The sequence below is a fragment of the Hirundo rustica genome, chromosome 4, assembly GCF_015227805.2.
Source record: "Hirundo rustica isolate bHirRus1 chromosome 4, bHirRus1.pri.v3, whole genome shotgun sequence".
Taxonomy (NCBI): Eukaryota; Metazoa; Chordata; class Aves; order Passeriformes; family Hirundinidae; genus Hirundo; species Hirundo rustica.
The window spans coordinates 7980812-7995468 of record NC_053453.1 but is presented as its reverse complement, the minus strand read 5'-3'; the positions used below and the strand labels follow the sequence as shown (position 1 = coordinate 7995468).

The 14657-nt window shown below is 38.4% G+C and overlaps 1 protein-coding gene across 3 annotated transcripts in view; it reads right to left on the bottom strand.

Moving 5' to 3' along the window:
• The window catches only part of SEMA3D (semaphorin 3D), a 131691-nt gene that overhangs the window by 33702 nt on the left and 83332 nt on the right, over positions 1–14657 (bottom strand). For all 3 annotated transcript variants that reach the window (XM_040062456.2, XM_040062459.2, XM_040062457.2), the window contains exons 8-11: positions 13878–14020; positions 2206–2320; positions 1657–1726; positions 160–304 (exon numbers count right to left, since the gene is read on the bottom strand). In XM_040062456.2, the coding sequence (XP_039918390.1) occupies positions 160–304; positions 1657–1726; positions 2206–2320; positions 13878–14020 (473 nt within the window). The remainder of the gene's footprint in view (positions 1–159; positions 305–1656; positions 1727–2205; positions 2321–13877; positions 14021–14657) is intronic.

The window sequence follows — 14657 nt, the reverse complement described above, 5'->3', positions numbered from 1 at the left end:
AGGATAGGTAGAAGTCTGACCCATCAACGAAAGGGGAAGAGTTGAGAGGATAATTTGACACACCCTGAGCGGAAAATATAAATTTCCAGCCGGGGGAGGGGTGTGAAGCATGATTGTTTTAGAGTAAAAAGAGAGGTATGTAGCTGAGGAGACACTTACTGTGCCAGGCCTGGGGTAGGGGATGCGTCCCTCATACTGCACCCAGCGGTGATCCGCGCTCTCCTTGTGGGCGTAGGGGCCGTTGAACACAGCCCTGATCTCGGCCATGCTGTACACACACACTGCAGAGCCCTTGAACACCGAGCTGCAAGGGAAGATGCATCCATGGGCACGCTGCAAACACCCCTGTGCTGCCAGACAGTCAGGGAATTACAGAGCCTGAGGGATTGGGTTCAATCCTACACCTGGCAGCTGATATGCAGCTAGGCATCAACAGGTCTGGTAAATGGATATTTCACGTTGCTGTTGCTACAGATCTAAGCTTTGAGCAGTTGAAACCTGGTTTGGCCTTTGGGACTAATTGATAGAGTATAATTTTTTTCAAGTGGCTGACAGCTTCCAGTTGTCATTTACTAGCTCTTTTGATTAGAATTTTATCCAGGTGAAGGACATTCATTTACATAGTGTTCACATCTGATAGTCCATAAATATATATATATATACACACACACACCCCCCACTATAGATATAAAGGTATATATAAATAGTGATATAGGTAAGGTCCCTGAGAATTACAATTTGCATTGGAAAGACAAAAAACCCCAAGATATAAAAATAAACACCTACTCAATTTTTATGCATTTTCCCTTTTTTTAATGTATTTGTCTAAAATAATCTAAACCATTTCACTTTTCCAAAGAACACCATGCCAGGTTGCTGAGTAGCACGTACTTTAATTGCTTCACAAACCATTTCGTTTATTGTGCAATATTTACTTAAATTTTAAGTATTTTCTGTGGTTATACATTCTAGAGAGCTATTGAGGTAACTGCTTCTGAATTAAGGAGTGTTTTGGCAATTTCTCATTGTACTCATAATGGTCAGCATTTGGCTAGTCATTATTTACACTTAATTCAAAGGTTCTGGAGACAAAAGAAAGCATTATTCATTTTCTTTCGATAATTCTATAGAGAGTACCTCACTATTGATCTGAAAGGTCATTAATTAATTAGTACATCCCCCTGAGATAAAATTGGGTTATCCTTCATTAACTTTGGACTATAAAATCACTGAACTATCAGTTTAGAAAGTAATTTTGATACTATGAAATAGCAGGTGTCAAAGTGTTGCTTACAGAAATGAGGCTTCACAACAATAATTTGCCTAAAATAGCAACTACTGGTTGCTCAATAAATATGTCAGAAATTTATTAGTTCAACTGGATGAGGTTGAAGTAATCCAGTTTGCTTTTGATTGTTACATTTACATTACTTTTTACAATAACTCTCAAAAGTTAGTCACACAAAGGTCTTTCAGTTCTGAAAAACAGTGTCCCCAGTGACTACAGCCCTGACATTGGACACTTTATTCCAGCAGTTCCTAACTGCTCTCAGGAATCAGGATCTAGTCTAGAGGATCTGAGTATATACAAAAGTATAAAAGTCCTGAGTAAGATCTTAATTTGTTTCCAGAGGCAAACATGATCCCAACACGTACCTTGTCGTAGTGAAGACTCCATACACAAGTGGGTTCCTCTCGTCTCTTGTAGAAAGTAAGAATATATCTTCTGCAATGATAAAAGTATTTTTTTTGGTTTTTTTTTTTATTTTTTTGGGTTTTTTTTTTTTTTTTTTTTTTTTTTTAGTTAAACATCCATTTGCTTTTTCTGCATTTATCAGTTGTAATTCGGAAATGTGTAAAAATATAACAAGGTTTTATTTCTATTGTAATTTTAATTTCTGCCACGTGAATTTGTAGTAATATTCTCAAACGTGTTCATTTGCAGAGAGTCTGGGTTTTATACCGCATCAGATTTTTACTTTCCAGCTTTTGGAGGGAAAGGGAAAAACACGGTAATTCTGATCAGATCAATATTAGTTATAACCACGGACTTCTGATCAAAGTCAGAGGCATTACTAGCCCTGTTTGGAAGAGGAGTAAAATCAAATCAAGAAACAGTGCTTCTATAAACCGGAGGGGAAAAAAATCCAACAAAAGCAGGTACTACTGATGTCAAAATAAGCCATTAAAGATAAAACAACTTACGCAGCTCATCGAAATGAGTGTCTGCCCCTTCAGGACCAGGTATGGAACACACAAGCCTGGCTTTCAGAAAAGTTGTCCACTTGTTTATTAAGCTTCTTTGGCCGCCCATATCATTCTAACAAAAATAAAATGAAATTTTATATTAAAAAAGTAAGGGCTTTAACACATGACAGCACAGTATGGACTGTGGATCTTCTGTCTGATTCCACAGTTGGCTCTAACCACAACAACACAAAAATATTTTTTTCTTCATTTTCTCTTTCCTAAGAGTGTAGGAGGGCCTTTTTCTAAGTAGTTTCTGTAGTTACTTATCAGCTCAGAGCATGGGCAATTCAAATTTCCTAATTTTATCCAAAACACATTGCAAAGTTCCTTCACCAGCTTTTTAACAGGAATGTCTGTATCACATGATTTTTTTGCTCCCTGTGAGGCTAATTTTTACAATCAGTTGATCTTCAAAATTCTTTACAAACCAAATAATAGAACAGAACATTCTGGATAGATTACAGCCCCCCCCCCCCAAAAAAAAAGGAAAACTATATTCATAGGCAGCTTACAATGTAAATACTGCACTGTTTTCTTTGTGTACACAGTACAGAGAAAAATGCATTCCAGGCAAAAGCAGTCATATTATTCTAATAATCATTGTTAGAGAAATATCAGTCCATCTTCCCACAACAGGGATTTTTTTCATTTATTTTACTACGGCTTTCCAAAACGTAACCATGCTTGCCCAAATTTCCTTTAGTCACTGGAGAAAGAAAAAAATCTATGAAGGGTCACTTGAAATTAGAATTACCTTTCAGAAGGGTAAGTGACCTTTTACTGACTTGAATCAGCAGATGTGTATAGAGAGTGGATTTTAAAAGATTTAAATTTTAAGAAGCCAAACTAGGAGTTTGTTCATATACTTCTTTCACAGACTACATGAAGGACCCTGCTGGTTCCAAACAGCAGAACTATTTAGGTTCTGCAAAGCTATTTGGGCCCCAGAACTCTTCATCCTAAAAATTGTTACGGGCAATGATATACTAGCATGAACCAAGAAATGAAACATTTAAAAGAAATATTTTCACCAGCAGTAGTCTCCCTGCTGTAGGTTCTGAATGATCCCAGGAAGATGCCTGCTTCTCTCAGTTATAAACTCAAGTTTAGGGGATCTGTGCTGTGAGTTTAAGGACCACAAATTTAGTCATAAATATTTAGCCCCTCCAGATTAATTTGGAAAAATCCTTTTTTTTTTTAACTCACTTCACATTCTGAAGGCATAGAACCAGCCACAGCAGGAAACAGTGGGTGGTGGGAATTACAGGTCACACCACAGATTGTATTTGGCCCTTCAGGGCTGTGTCATATGTACTACAGGCATTCAGAAAGATAGCTTTAAGTGCTGAAATCACAAGGAGTAACACTTCTCTGGTAATGCACCCTAACTGCTTTCCCTTTTCATGTACCTGCTACTTTCAAATAGATTAGCTCAGTTTGAAATGATTCCTGTTAATATACGGCCTTTGGAACGCCTGCTCATACGAGAATTGCTGCCTCCTTTCTTGATTTCCTGAGGTTCTGCCAAGCCTGAAGCTTTGCATCTACCCAACAGATTTACTACAAAGGTGTCAAAATTAGCAGCCTGAAGCCAACAGCAAAAAAAACCCCATCTGCATGTGTGTGTTCTGCTCAAAGGCTGAGCAAACAGACTGTGGAGCAGCTGAAACCAAACAACTACAAAGATGCAACAAAGAGTCTTAAAAAGCAAGGAGTGTTAAGCTTTTCCTTCCTCTGGCAATTCAGATTAGCTAAGCAAATCTCACATTGCAGGGCTTCCACTTTGATTTCTGGTGGATGCAGTGCAGCATCACAGCATATGAGATGTCTCTATCTACCTGACTAAAATCAGGAAATAGGAAGAAAGCATGGAGCAAGTGATGGGGCTGGAATAGAAGAAGGACCCTTGTCTGGTTTCTACTCCTGTCACTGCAGCATTCAGCTTCTGCAAGAGAGGGGAAGATATGTACTTGTGTTTTACAAACTTTAAGCTGTGATCCACCACAGCATTTTCACAAATGCTTATTTTAAATGTATCAGGAGTTCCACTGAGTTGCTAGAGAGCAGTGTCAACCAAACACTGCACAAAGGAAGCAATCTTAGCAAGTGCCATGTGCATTAAAGTATAAAATAAATGGATTTAAGATGTATCCAGATTTGCTTGCCCTCAAGCCAGGACATGATGTTAATCATGTTATTTGAATTTAAGAGACATTAGAACAGACATTCACTAGGTGTATTTTACATATCCAAAAGCTGCCAAAGTAACACTGTACAGTTTATAATGGAGCAAAGGGGATTCAGTGACCAGTCAGCATTCCAAGAGCTACCAAGTCCTTCTGAAGCCAGAGAGTGACAAATTTATGGTGCAGAGAGACTGAAAAGACCTTTCACTGATTTAGACAGTTGCACACATAGTATGCTGACATATCCTTCAACATGCTTCTTCCTACTGCCATGGCTGAGTGAAATAAAAAGCGCATTTTACTTGGAAGATATTTTTGTTTGTGGTTTTGGGGCTTTTGAGGGATTTTTTTTATTAGTAGCCATATAGTACTCCTCAATTCCACATATCATGTCTGATTAATACAGTGTCTTTCCTTTCCTACAACATGCCCAGGATTCATTGAGATGGACTGAAAGTGCAGAAACTGACAAAGGCCATGATGATTTTATCTACATACAGAATTAGTTCAGCTCAGACCAAGGAGGATCAGAAACTATAAATAGTACAGGTAAAACTATAAATAGTATAGGTATGTCTTTGCTCCTCGAGTCTCAAATAGTATTTATCATACTAAGCTCTGTAAATGTCTATTTTTTTTAAGAAAGGGCACCTCCTCCTTCCTTCCTCATACTATTTTTTGGTGCATATAATGTCAGTCTTTGACTCGTCTTGAGGCTTCAGGTGCTGGAGAACATGCAGTTGCTCTCTTTTCCTTCAGACCACATTGATGTTTACTCACTCACTTGGTATCATATCTGCCCACTCTGGTGGAGTTTTCTGGGGCCCTCATCATTCCTGATTATTGGCCTCTGAGAGGCTGCACAAAAGAAAGTTATTTTTGAGACTGGGCTGCTACAGAAAGAAGACATTCACTTTTGCCAAACAGATTATTTAATAGTAGCAGTCTGGAATGAATCACTGATGTGTTCAAATGCCGTAAGCTGGCTGTAGAGCAGGACATAAACACAGCAGGATGTACAGGCTGGGTAGTCAGTGGATTAGAAGAAAGACATGGAAGAGTGAAAATCACCAAAGCAAAGTCCAGTTAGCGCACAGGTGGGGAGAAGCAAGGTTTAAACACAAAGTCACAGACTCCTAAGAAGCCCATTCAGCTGATTTATACCAAGCAAAGGTTTGCCTCAAGCCTGTTTAAGTAATTAACTGGACGTATTGAAATGATTTTTGACAAGAGATATGGTCTGAATACAAAGAACTCTAAATATTTCAGGGAGATTGGACAAGGAGACAAGATAAATTTAAGTGCTGAGAGAAGGGGAAGGCAGCATGAACAAGCCTTTCATTCCAAAAATATGGCTAATCTTTTAACAGCCAACCAGCCTTGAGTATCTGAAATCTTATCTCCCAAAATATCACTTCTAAGCGCACTGGATTAGCTGTGTTTACTATAAACTTTGTTACTGGACAGATGAAGGCACTTAGGAATGCATATTTCATTTTGAATATAAATAAAGCTTTAATTAGCACTTACTGCTTTGTAATCTCACAAGCTGTAACAAATACCAACACTTCTGCCTGAAATACCTTCATTTTAACAGAAAGAAGTTCCTGTAAAATCTTGGTTTCTTGTGCTTGCCTGAGTTAGAAATGTAGATAATTGCCAACCAGAAGGGGGCTGTTCAATCTGTTACCTGTTGAGGAAATATTACCCCAAAATATCACAAAAAGTTATAACTACAAATTACTTTGATAAATGGGGAAGTAATCCAACATGACATTAATAAATCAGGCAGACTCTTACTTACAGAAATCCTAAAATTTCATCCCTTTTCAATGAGCTAGATGCAAAAACCAATTTGTTGGAGTGAGAAATCAGATTTCCACAAAATTGCATTAAGAATTCAAATATCAGATGTCCCGCTTCCATGAGAATAGGTAATTGTATGGCTTTCTGACATTCAGGAAGACTGCTGTTTAAATGGCACAGTGTAAATTTTGTAAAGAAATTTAAGGTCATATCATGCACCTCTCTTGGGAATCTTCCATGGAAATTTCAGTTTTCTGATCTGCATTTTATGTCCAATTAAGCAAAACAACAGGTTTTTCAAACCATCTAGCTAAAGATAAGGTCACATAAAAACAAAAGTCATCAGAAAAGATACTGCTCTAAGATCAAGTGATTAAAAAATCAACTAATGTTGAAGACTTTCTGTTGTACCTATTTTCTATTCTGTTGTATCTTATATACTATATAAATGTAGCTTCATTAAAATGAACAAATGGTAGTCTTGGAATCCAGTAGGCAGGAAAACAGATGGTAACAAAACTAAAGAACATCTGCATCTTTGAGGATTTAAATCTCTTATTTGCTTGTAAGTAACAGTGACAAATTGAACATTAGAACAAAAAGTGCAGTTATCTGAAAAATCAGTCTACATCAAAGATGTCAAACACTGTGATTCATAAAACTTTAAAGACAGTAATTATCCTGAACAGCCTCTAAAAGGAATTAAAAGGAAAAAAAAAAAAAAAAAGGAAGAAAAAGGAAAAAAGACAATGAGTGGAATTTCTAGAAGGAGGTTATTAATTACAGCCAGTGGCAAGATGTGCAAAAGGACTATCCAAAGAGAATTCCTGGCCTGAATAAAGGGAAATGTTGGAGAACAGAGAGGAAAAGTGCTGAAACTGCAAAAGGCCCTGGAGTCTTTCTCTCATTGAAGGTTAGCTATTTGACAAAGCTACCAGAAATAAATGACACTCCCTGAAGCAAAGCTTAATATCATGGACGAAAAAACCTCCAACTTTGTAGCTGACTTCCTAAATGGAGAAACAGCCAACAGTCTCCTTTCAACTTCTGTCTTTAGGTTCACAGTTCTTTCTATAATTATTTGGCTTTACTTTACATATTCTGTCCCCACTCAACTCTGTTAGGTGCCACCCTAACACAGGAAAGCTAAATTTGCTCCTGCAGGAATTCAAGCGCAAAATTTCCTGTTCAAACCATACTAACGTAGATGAAGATTCCTTCCCTGATTTCAGCAGGCTATGGGTGAAAACATCAAGCTACACATGAAGTGTGACTTGAGAGAGAATAAAAGCACACTTGCAATATAAGCAAGAGAAGGAAGACATATGAGCTTTTAGAATTTCAATTGCTCTTCTATGGATACATCAAGTAAACTTGGGCAAGTTACTTCTCCTCTGCGTCTGGGGTTTCCATATGATGAGGTGGTGACTCTCTTTAGTTCCTGCTCCTCAACCAGGCTTGTTTTTGTTTCATTCAGAAAGTACTCACATTGAGCATGCATAACTGTTTGGTTCACTATGGAAAATGTTGATTTGTATTTTGGAAAGTATTTAAACATCACACCCAGAAGTTTCTACCAAATTATCTTTGGATGGAATCCAGACTGGAAAATCTAACTACACAGTAAAGAAAAATTCTGGACTGTTAATAAGCACACCATGAAAAAAATCCCCAAAATCCAAAAACTAACAGGCTCAGGTAATGACAAGGATGATTTGGGACAAATAAAAGAATAAAATTAAGCACCATTTTACCTTAAGGCCATGCAGCAATCCTGCTCAGATTATCTCCAGCATGTGTGCTAGTATTAAGAATATTCCCCTAAACTGTACAAAGGCTGCCACGAATTAAATGCACTCAACGATATCCACCATTAGGCTGTTCATTTTAACTCCAGTGGGAATCTGAAGTTAGCCAAGTCTTATGGCTGAAGAAATAAAATATGTTATGGGATTCGCAGGAAAATCTACTTAAAATTTTGAGTATAAACTGTCCATGGTTTATTCCAGTGTGTTTGACTTGCTTTTACCTGTCTCTCATCTAAATTTTTATATATATACAAAATATAAATTATATCATATACATACTTAAGAAGGATATGAAAAGACAGAGAACAAAACCTTCAGGTCATGAAAGGCAGCTCACTTGGATAGAAGTTACTTGCATGAGATATTGTGACCACAGCATTGATAACCACAGGTTGAGAGCTGGGAAAGGCATGAGACCAAAGAACAAAGGTAGATCATCACCTTAGAGAGTCCTTTAGGATCTGGAGTCCTGAAACATCTGCATTTACAACACTGTACTAAATCAACAATAGCAGAACTGCAATCTCTGGTACATTTTTATAGTAAATGTACTAACAGAGGAAAAAAAAAAAAGACAGGAAGACAATTCAATCATGTGAGGAAACTTCAAAATCAGAAAATCATTATGTGCTGCTCTTACAGATATTTGAACATCTGAGCCAAAGCACTCACAAGTGAGGGACTTTGGATTTAGCCGTAGGAACTTCACCCCAGCTAACTCTAGAGGCTTCTTCTTCTGAGCCAAGGTGTACTGACAGTGTCTTATGCAGTCAGTCTCTCTGACAACTAGAATGGCTTCCAAAGTTTGCTTCAGAGGTTGCGCAGCTGCATTTCCATAGTCCAGTTTTTAAAGATCTATCTTGATACTGCAACTTCTTTCTCACTTTCCCTGAGGCTCAGTAAAATTCAGTCACACCTCTTCACATATAAGCATATCCTACATATTTTTGCCTCATTTGTAAATCATGATTTCCCCCCTCAAAACACCAATTATTGAAACACACCCATGAGGGACAGAAATTTACGAAACTTCCTATACTTATATAATCCTTGCCAATAAGGAAAGTTGGACAAAAAGACCTGACAAAGCCTTATGTTATATCTCTTAATCCATCACAGTTAGAAGCAGATTCTCTATGAAACTGGCCTGTCTCCAACACATCAACCCTTAAAAATGAAATCATCATAAAGAGCATCTGCTTTTCTACATAATTTGAAAACTTTCAAATGGCACATAATGTGCAAATATCAAATTTGGAAGTCCAAGAGTTGTTAGTTGCCAAAAGACTCACAGCTGCAAAGACACTCAGTGGGCAAATGAGAACCAAGGTTGTTCTAGGGATGACTCCTCCATTATTAAGAAATCAAGAAAAAAAAAATTCCCGTGGCTAGAGCTGTGGCTAGGCAATATTCTGGTGACAAAAGAGGTATGTAAGCATGTAACACATAAGAAGTTAAATCCCGTCTGGAATGAGTTGCCTCCAGAACTGGAAGCAGGATAGCTGCACGAGCATGGCTCTGAGCCCAGACTAATTAGCCCTGCTGAGAACATGTGAACATGGCTATTTGGCTTCCGGGACCCGGCCAGTGCAGCTGAACGGGAAAGCAGGACACTGCCAGGACAGCTCCAAAGGCTTTGGAGAGAGATCAATTATCTACACAACACAGAAATACCAATGATGATAATGCGCCAGCTATCCCTAGCCACAGTAAAGATATGGCTAGACTATATCCAGGACAAGAAAAACACCTCTTAATTTCTACATACAAGCAGCCCTGTGGCAAAGCCCACCGGAGGCTCTGGACGTGGAGTTGCAGAGGAATAGCTCCCTCCTGCCATTCTGGGAATACAAATTGCTTTAAGCACCAGACGGGAGGCAAGGTCACAGCCTTGAACTCTGCCGGTGTTCATGGCTTTGGAAATAAATTACATTACCCAAAGGTGGAATGCAGGGTGTGTCCAGGGCCCTCGACTCAAGAGCTCTTAAAATGATTACATTCCAGTGTGCTTAGAAAGTACACTTTAACCAAGAGGGCTGTGCCTAATTGCAGTACTCTTTTCCCCAGGTACAGGTTGGTATATATATGGGTGTAACAGTATTCAAGAAAAAAAAGAAAAAAAAACAAAAAGAAAGAAAAAAAAAAAGACAAAGAGCTCACTTGTTCCCACTAGAACAAAGGCTGCTTCTGGATACCAAACACTTTGGGAAATATGGGAAATCATCAGGGGCTGAAGTCTGATTTCTTGGCAGTTGAGGTCTCGGAAACCAGTCTCTAAGACTGCATGCTTTAACTTTTGCAATACATCACCAAAACCATTAAAGAGAAGCTTGTAACACAGCAAATGCAAACCACTGTAATAATAAATAGGATTTTCATACTGCAGCAGAGAGACTACTGCTTTTGGCTAATTTCCACTTCATTCCAATAGGATGAGGTTGTAACTATGAAAAGATGTGTTTCTATACAGATAACAAACAAACAAAAGCTCCAAAAACTTTCTTTCTTCTTCAAAACCTTTTCTGTGAATCCTCTATGTTGGATTTTTATTCCTCCCTTTATTTGAGTGGGCAAAGTAGGAGGCAAAACTGGGTCTTTTCTAGGGCTCTACTTGTACATATATGAGGTTGTTGATAAATAGAATTCTAATTCTGCCATCATTTAGTAGTGAATATGCACAAAAATACAGCTGACTTGTTACTGGATTGCATAGGGCACAGTGTATGGATGCTGCAATTGAATTTTTTTTCAAAATCTTCCTCAATGTGTGATGACCGTGTCCTGTCTTTATCTGATGCAAAGTGATTCGGCATTGTGGGCTTGAAGACAGTGTAGCTGTAAAAGCTTATGCCTGTATTTCTAGAAATAAAAAAGTGGATCTTAGGAAGTTAAGGTTTGCATGATCATTTAATATACATGAGTGTAACTGCATGAATTATAACAAAGAAATAAATTTTGTTGGACCTCAGTAGTAATTTTTATTTTTGGTTATGGCCTTACATGAAAAGAAAACCAATAACCCCAAACATTTCAATTTATGTAAGCATGAACACACCATAAGCAGTATCAGGTACTGCAGATAGGGCAATGATACTTTTTCTGCCTTGCTCAAACCAAAAACAGGAAATGCCATTTGCCATGATAAATGACACAACTGGTTCTGAAAGTGGCTGTTGAAAGCACTTCCTCCGCAGTGCCAGCGACGCCCTCAGTGACACAGAACAGATGATGCAAACCCGGGTGAGGGCTGCACAGAGCTGCAGCGCAGGCTGCAGGGAGCTGGGTGAGGATGGGCTGGGGAACAGGACAAGTGACAGCTGCTGGACTCTGGGCAAAGAGCTGCCAGCAGGAGCACTGCAGTCTTCTGGGTCTGAAAGTAGCTGGGAAAGGGGAATGCTTTCCAGAGAAGATTTTCCCTAAGGGAAGGGATCACTGAGAGACCAGTGTTGTTGAACCCTTGAAAATTAGCCAAAGAATAGGCTGCATTGACTAAGCTTCTTATTAAAAACAAAGCCTATTCTAAATTCAGCATGTGTTTCTGGCGTTAATGGACAGGAGCCCTAAGGCATGGTGAGGTAGTGAGCAATTGAGTTCTAGTAGAAAAAACCTGTGTTTACAGCAAGCAAACTCTTTCAGAAGTTGCTGAGCTCCTCCCATTTACTGTTATTCTCTGCTTAAGAGGGAAAGACGGCAAAGGCTTAACTTCTTGCAGTACAGATCACATTAATGAGACAGTAGAAATTGTTGTTATCAATTGTTGCAATCAAAGGCATTGCTCCCGTGTCTGAGACCATTAAGCACAGCAGATGTTTCATACCACAGCACAGATCCAAAATATCTCAGTCCATGAACATAGACAAATATGTTCACAAGTCTATTTGCATATCTGATTTATATTAAATACCATAATGTTTCTATTTTTATTGTAATAATTAGCAATATATATATTTTTAATTTGTTGGTAAATAAAAAAAAATCATAAAAAGCAGGAGTCTGGATTATCAAGAGAATGCTGCAACCAGTGGGAAGTGCTCAGTAAATAAAGAAGACAGTGCAGAACTATTAATACTAATCACCCTGCTTATCATTTTTCATTGTTTTGGTTTGACTACTAAAAATAAAATTCATGACATTTTTCCTGTTAACATGATTACTCTACAAATTCATTCTCATTTGAGGTATGATTATAGACCATCATTAGGATTTCCTTACAATACATTTGCTTTTATTATGATAGCTTATCTCCCTTTTTCTGTAGGTAAAGGATGCTGGTTTTCTCTAGCCAATATATCTTAGTTTACTATACCCTCTCATGTGCCTTGGCTTGAAAATGTTGCCTATCAATTTCTCCTAATGCATTAAGTGCTTTCTCATAATCAGCAAATGCCATGTCTAGCAGCAAATCATAACTGTTTGCATTTCCATTCTGCCATTAATCACTCTGCTGTGAAATACCCAACTAAAGATTATCCATTCTTTCATCTGGCTAAAAACCTACTAGAGAACTGATTTTTGAATGAATGTTTTGTTATCTTAACACTTTAGGTCAAGGACAGAAGCGTGAAATGGCTGTGGCCACTGAAATCTCAGTTGAAGCTGGGAGTTTGCTGGACTGCAGAGCAGCTGAACATTTACATCCATACACTTGTCCACTCTGTTTTTCAGTGTGTGTCCACAGCTGCATGAATGCTCTTCTCCCACACATATCTTCTTGCAAATCACAAATGCTTTTTTTACTAATTTTCAAGTTTCTCGAGAAATTGCCAGCAGAGTCATGTGCTCAGAAATTGCTAGTCACTTAAAGATTCTGAACAAAATCACAGAAATGGACCTACTTGTGTGACTGCTGTGGTGTTGCTGATACCTAATTTATCATGGGATAACCATTTGCTCAAAGCTCATGTTTACTACGTTACTAATATGAAGGCAGCTTTCAAATTCCATTCTCCTGACTTTTACCAGTGATTCCCGAGGATCCAAGGACAAGATGGGAGCACTTCTACTGACTGCATCTGTTACTACAGAATAGAGGAACAGAATGTCCTCGGGGACAAGGGAGTGGATAGAGCGTGTGCTTGACATAGAAGTCGACAGACCCTTCTGTCACTGTGGGTAGAGACCTCAGTAAAACCATTTGCTCAACAGCAAACTACACTTACTGCTGTCTTCATGTGCACGAACGGTTTTTTCTTCTCATCTTTTGAGGAAGCTTCTGCCCTTGACAGAGAAGCTTCTCCAAGAAGAGTGCAGCTCATGAAAGCCTGAGTCTGTATATATTATTTTTCATAAGGGCAAACTCAAGCAGAAAGAAGAAGAAAATGGAGGAGTAATCATTTATAGGAGGTCAGGCACCAGCCAAATGAACTTTCTACATTGCAGGAGACCAGGGGTCTGGTTCCTCCTGGTCAATGGGTCAAGGATTGCTCTTCTTCCCAAGGGAGGAAACCTCCAGGCAGATGTGGGTGTAGCTCCGAAACTTTCTTAGCCTCCCCTCACCCCAGCGGGTTATCAGGAAATGTGCAGAAACAAATGACTGACCCCAACTCTCAGTAATGCCCAGGAATGGTGTACAGAGCCAAGCTGAAGGAATGGGTTTCTATGTTCATGCAGCAGTGGGCACTTTCCACAAAACCCCGAACACCTTGCCACAGTGTACACTTTGACTCATCCATCCTCACTGGAAGCTCATGAAACAAAGCACGACATTGTTGTATTGAAGGTCAATAAATTACTATGACAGCTCATTGGGAAACAAGGGGGAAAACACATTTCTCACAGAAATAAAGCAAACTTGCCTAGTTTTTATCAAAAAGATAAGAGTCCTCACCTTACAAACTCTCCCAACTCTGGAAAGGATTGTCTTGTCAGATGTGCCACTATCTTGTGATATTTCTCGAAAGAAGAAGTAGATTTTATCATCATCTGGGTTATAGGTGTCTGGGATAGGAAAAGTTCCAATAAATTTTGCTCCTAGAAATTAAAAAAAAGGGAGTTAGAAATCTGAAGAAAAGTCTTAGTATTTGCTGTTAAATCTCTGAATTTATGTTACATCTTCCAGGGAACTAAAAATATTATATATAGTAGCAAGTTTCTTACTGACTCAAAGTGAAAACTACTATGGAGTCCAAAGTATTTACTACCAGGCTGGTGTTTTTGTGTATAGATCTTACTAACACTTGCCAAAGTATGCAGCACTGGCTATCATTCTCTGTTTGGAAATAGAGTAACTCTTAGTACAAAGTATTGCCTACACAAATCTAACTTACTGCTCTTGCCACCAAAATGAAGCTAAGTAGATTTCCTGAAATCACCAGGTAGAATTTAAATTAATTTAATTACTCACTGCAGCAGTTATGAATACAGAAATATACTGCTGTTTACTAGAAACAGCTTGCAAAGGAATGTTTCCCACGTATCTGTGATACAGCAATCTTACTGAGTTTATCTATCAAATCCAACACAGTGCCACACTGGGATTCCCCAGTTAGCACAGCAAACTCCAAAACTGGCTTAAGTCCTTAAGAACTCAGTTCCTTGTACTTGAAAACAGATTGGCTATATCAACATAATGGCTTGTTTGGGTTATTTAAATCTGTTTTTTGCAAAA